At 55.3% G+C, this 5,000-nt stretch overlaps 1 protein-coding gene across 4 annotated transcripts in view; it reads left to right on the forward strand.

Annotated features, from left to right (window-relative positions):
• The first annotated feature begins 40 nt into the window (after nucleotides 1-40).
• Nucleotides 41-5,000, forward strand: part of PBX2 (PBX homeobox 2) — a 17,056-nt gene continuing 12,096 nt past the window's right edge. For 3 of the 4 annotated variants that reach the window (XM_029585504.1, XM_029585505.1, XM_029585506.1), the window contains exons 1-2: nucleotides 41-289; nucleotides 630-703. In XM_029585504.1, the coding sequence (XP_029441364.1) occupies nucleotides 87-289; nucleotides 630-703 (277 nt within the window). In that variant the 5' untranslated portion in view covers nucleotides 41-86. The remainder of the gene's footprint in view (nucleotides 290-629; nucleotides 704-5,000) is intronic. The other variant, XM_029585503.1, reaches the window with a different exon arrangement.

Raw genomic sequence — 5,000 nt, forward strand, 5'->3', positions numbered from 1 at the left:
GGATCCAGCAATTGTGCAGGCGTGGAGGAGGAGGAGGGGGGGGGGGGGAGAGAGAGAGGGGGGGAGGAGAGCAGCTCCCACCCGTCATGGACGAGCAGGGCAGGCTGCTGCAGGCCAGGGGAGTGGGGCTGCCGGGCCTCCCTGTGCAGGGGGGGCTGCAGGCCCTGAACACCCACCAGCTCCACGAAGCCCCCTCGGATAACGGGGAGCCCCGGAAGCAGGACATCGGGGACATCCTGCAGCAGATCATGACCATCACGGACCAGAGCCTGGACGAGGCGCAGGCCAAGTGAGTCCACAGACTTCCCCTTTCTTCCTTATCCTCGCTCTCCCCACCCCCCACCTTTCTTTCCACTCTTCTCTTTCTTCCTTATCTAACCACGGCCTCCTTCCCTCCCTCTCCCCCTAGCTTCTCTCTCCCTCTGACTCCCTCACCTCTGGGCCCTCTCCCCAAACTCCAGGTTTCACATGTTCCCCTCCCCCCCCCCCCCTCTCTTTCCCTTCTATGTGGACACTTTTTACTTTTTTTTTTTTTTTTTCCTATTTCGCTTTTCAGGCCATGGCTGGCAGGAGCCTGAATGCATTTTCCTCTCTCTCACCCCTCTCTCCTTCACTCCTCCTGTCCGCAGGAAACATGCCCTGAATTGCCACAGGATGAAGCCAGCCCTCTTCAATGTGCTCTGCGAGATCAAGGAGAAAACAGGTAAAGTACCCCCCCCCCCCCCCTAGGCTTTCACTTGGACTTGTTGGGCGTTTTTTGTTAAGAAAAATTCCTTTTGTTACCTTGAAGTCAATGAAACAGAAACCAGGGGGATGAGGGAGAGATGGAGAAGGGCAGGAGGAGTGGGACAGAGAGAGAGGGAGAAAGGGAGAGGGGAGTGGGAAAGGGAGAGGGGGAGTAGGAGTAGGAATGGACAGAGTGAAAGGGAGAGGTGGACACAGTGAGGATGAGGGGAGTGGGACAGAGAATGAGAGTAAGAGGGGGGATGGGAGAGGGGGAGTGGGAATGGGATAGGGAGTGAAAGGGAGAGGAGAGTTGGACAGTGAAAGAGAGGGGGAGCAGAGAGTGAAAGGGAGAGGGGGGAGTGAGGGAGAGTGGGAATAGGATACAGAGTGAAGGGGGAATAGGAATGGGATAGAGAGTGAAGGAGTGGGAATGGGAGAGGGGAAGTGGGAAGTGGGAATGGGATAGAGGCATGGGGGGCATGGGAATGGGAGAGAGAGGGCATGGGAGGGGGAATGGGATAAAGAGTGAAAGGGGGACTGGGACAAGGAGAGGGGGAGTAGGAATGGGATGGACAGTGAGTGAGGATGAGGGGATTGGGACAGAGAATGAGAGTAAGGAGGGATGGGACAGAAAGAGGGAAAGGGGGAGTGGGAATGAGTTAGGGAGTGAAAGGGAGGGGGAGTTGGACAGAGTGAAAGGGGGAGTGGGGCAGAGAGTGAGTAAGAGGGAGAGTGGGAATGGGACATAGAGTGAAGGAGTGGGAATGGGATAGAGAGGGGAAGTGGGTCAGAGAGAGAATGAAAGGGAGAGGTGGAGTGAGAGAGGGTGAGGTGGACCCAGAGAATGAAAGGGAGAGGGAGTGGGACAGAGAGAGTGAAAGGGAGAGGGAGTGGGACAGAGTGAAAGGGTCGGTGGGACAGAGAGAATGAAAGGGAGAAGGAATGGTACAGTGAAAGGGTGAATGGGACAGAAAGAATGAGAGGGAGAATGGGACAGAGTGAAAGGGTGAGTGGGACAAAGAGAATGAAAGGGAGAGTGTGAGTGGGACAGAGAGCGAGTGAAAGAGGGGTAGTGGGACAGAGAGCGAGTGAAAGAGAGAGGGTGAGTGGAACAGAGAGAATGAAAGGGAGAGGGGGAATGGGACAGAGAGTGAAAGAGAGAGGGGAAGTGGGACAGAGAGCGAGTGAAAGAGAGGGGGAGTGGGACAGAGAGAATGAAAGGGAGAGGGGGAATGGGACAGAGAGAGAGTGAAAGGGAGAGGGAATGGGACAGAGTGAAAAGGTGAGTGGGACAGAATGAAAGGGAGAGAGGGAGTGGGACAGAATGAGAGGGAGAGGTGGACAGAGAATGAAAGAGGGTGAGTGGGACAGAGAGCGAGTGAAAGGGAGAGAGGAAGTGGGACAGAGCGAGTGAAAGAGAGAGGGGGAGTGGGACAGAGTGAAAAGGTGAGTGGGACACAGAATGAAAGGGAGAGAGGGAGTGGGACAGAGAGGATGAGAGGGAGAGGTGGACACAAAGAGTGAAAGGGAGAGTGAGTGGGAGAGATTGAAAGAGTGAAAGGGGTGAGTGGGACACAGAATGAAAAGGAGAGGGAGTGGGACAGTGAAAGAGAGGGAGAGATGGACACAGAATGAAAGGGAGAGTGAGTGGGACAGAGAGAGTGAAAGAGAGGGGGAGTGGGACAGAGAATGAAAGGGAGAGGGGGAATGGGACAGAGAGAGTGAAAGGGAAAGGGAGTGGGACAGAGAGAGAGTTGAGAGGGAGTGGGACAGAGAATGAAAGGGAGAGAGTGTGGGACAGAGTGAAAGGAGTGGGACAGAGAGTGAAAGGAGGAGTGAAGCAGAGAGAGAATGAAAGAGGGGAAGTGGGAGAGAGTGAAAGGAGTGAAGCAGAGAGAATGAAAGAGGGGGAGTGGGACAGAGAGTGAAAGGGAGAGGTGGGCAGAGAGTGAAAGGAGGATTGGGACAGAGTGAAAGGAGGAGTGAAGCAGAGAGAGAATGAGGGGAAGTGGGAGAGAGTGAAAGGAGTGAAGCAGAGAGAATGAAAGAGGGGGAGTGGGAGAGAGAGAGTGAAAGGAGTGGTGAAGCAGAGAGAATGAAAGAGGGGGAGTGGGAGAGAGAGAGAGTGAAAGGAGGAGTGAAGCAGAGAGAATGAAAGAGGGGGAGTGGGACAGAGTGAAAGGAGGAGTGGAGCAGAGAGAGAGAGTGAAAGGGAGAGGTGGACAGAGAGAATGAAAGTGGGAGAGGGAGACAGGCATGGGACTGAGAGACAGGGAGAGAGAGGAGGAGGAGAGGGACAGATACAGGGAGTAGGACAAAGAGGAAGTTGGGGGGGGGGGGGGGGGAGAGGCTTCAGGTATGGCTCGGGGGCCCGCACAGGCACTGCCTGCCCATAAAAGTTTCCCCGAATCCCAGAGCCGGCTGAGGGAGGGATGGGAGGGGAGGGGAGGAGAGGAAGGGAGAGTGGCGGCCGCCGCTGCCTCCTCAGCCCCGCCATCTTGTTTCAAGCTGCATCCTCCCCCCCCCCCTCGCTTTGTATTCCTCCTCGCTCCCCCTCTTGCCCCGCTGGCTGGTGGGGGAGGAATGCCCTCCTTCCCGGTGGGGGGACCCGGGACCCTGTCGGCTTCTCTCTTGCCTTTCCTCCCCTCCCTTCTCTCAGGCAGGAGGGGAGGGGGGGGGGGGTGACATGAGCTCCAGTTTGAGGAGGCGGTTTCGTGATAAAAATAGTTGAACGCTGGCTGCAGTTCCTTTCCCCCTCTGTCCCCCACCCCCCCAGGACCCTCCTGGTCCTGCCTGCGTGCTCTCTCTCTCTCCTTCATTGTGTGTGTGCGGTCCCCTCGCTCCCCTTCGCCAGGCTGCTGGCGCCCCCTCTTCCTCTCTGTTCCCCTGGCCCAGCTCCTAACAATGGGGCTGTATTGGGGTGGGGGCAAATTTTCTAACGCCCTCCAGTCCCCCCCGCCCTCCAAACGGCTGCGCCTGAACAGGCCTGCAAAACTCAGGGTGCTCGCCACCCCCCCCCCCCCCCGGGGGAAGTTTATCCACAAGGACCTTGCTCTTATCTTACTGGGGATCCTCCAGGCGGGAGGGCCGGGTCGCCCAGGGAAAGACACGGGGAGGGGACCTAGTGCCACCCCTTCCTGTAACTTTGCAGGCTTTAGGGATCTCCTCTTGCCTGTTAAGAGCCCTAGGTCCAGAGTCAGATCCTTTGTCTTAAAAAGAAGAAGAAATACATAAAGAAAAAAATGCCAAGTTATGCACGGGTGCAGCAGATCTAACACAGCAACTTTGTGTAGCGCGCCCTGGGCAAGTTTATGCCTGCCGGTGTATTTTTGGAACATTGTGAGTGTGTGTGAGGTTTGTCTTGCTACTGCCTGTGCTGCATCTGCTTTGTGGTGGGGCAGACTGTGAGGACAGCGTGCACTGCTGTACCTGCTCTGTATTGGGGATAGTGTGTGTGTGTGTATGTGAGTGAGGGAAGCTTATACTGCTGCTGCCTGTGCTGTACCTGCTCTGTATGGGGGATAGTGTGTGTGTGTGTGTGTGTGTGTGTGTATGGGAGTGAGGGAAGCTTATACTGCCTGCTGCTCTGTGCTTGTCCTGCTCTTTATTGGGGGAGTAGTGTGTGTGTATGTGAGCTGTGAGGGAAGCTTATACTTGCTGGCCGGTGCCTTGCTGACCTGCTCTGTATTGGGGATAGTGTGTGGTGTATATGTGATTTGAGGGAAGCTTATACTGCTGCTGCCTGTGCTGTACCTGCTCTGTATTGGGGATAGTGTGTGTGTGTATGTGAGTGAGGGAAGCTTATACTGCTGCTGCCTGTGCTGTTCCTGCTCTGTATTGGGGATATTGTGTGTGTATGTGAGTGAGGGAAGCTTATACTGCTGCTGCCTGTGCTGTACCTGCTCTGTATTGGGGATAGTGTGTGTGTGTGTATGTGAGTGAGGGAAGCTTATACTGCTGCTGCCTGTGCTGTACCTGCTCTGTATTGGGGGATAGTGTGTGTGTGTGTATGTGAGTGAGGGAAGCTTATACTGCTGCTGCCTGTGCTGCACCTGCTCTGTATTGGGGATAGTGTGTGTATATGTGTGTCAGGGAAGCTTATACTGCTGCTGCCTGTGCTGTACCTGCTCTGTATTGGGGATAGTGTGTGTATATGTGTGTCAGGGAAGCTTATACTGCTGCTGCCTGTGCTGTACCTGCTCTGTATTGGGGATAGTGTGTGTGTATATGTGAGTGAGGGAAGCTTATACTGCTGCTGCCTGTGCTGTACCTGC

Source organism: Rhinatrema bivittatum, chromosome 19, assembly GCF_901001135.1.
Source record: "Rhinatrema bivittatum chromosome 19, aRhiBiv1.1, whole genome shotgun sequence".
NCBI lineage: Eukaryota > Metazoa > Chordata > Amphibia > Gymnophiona > Rhinatrematidae > Rhinatrema > Rhinatrema bivittatum.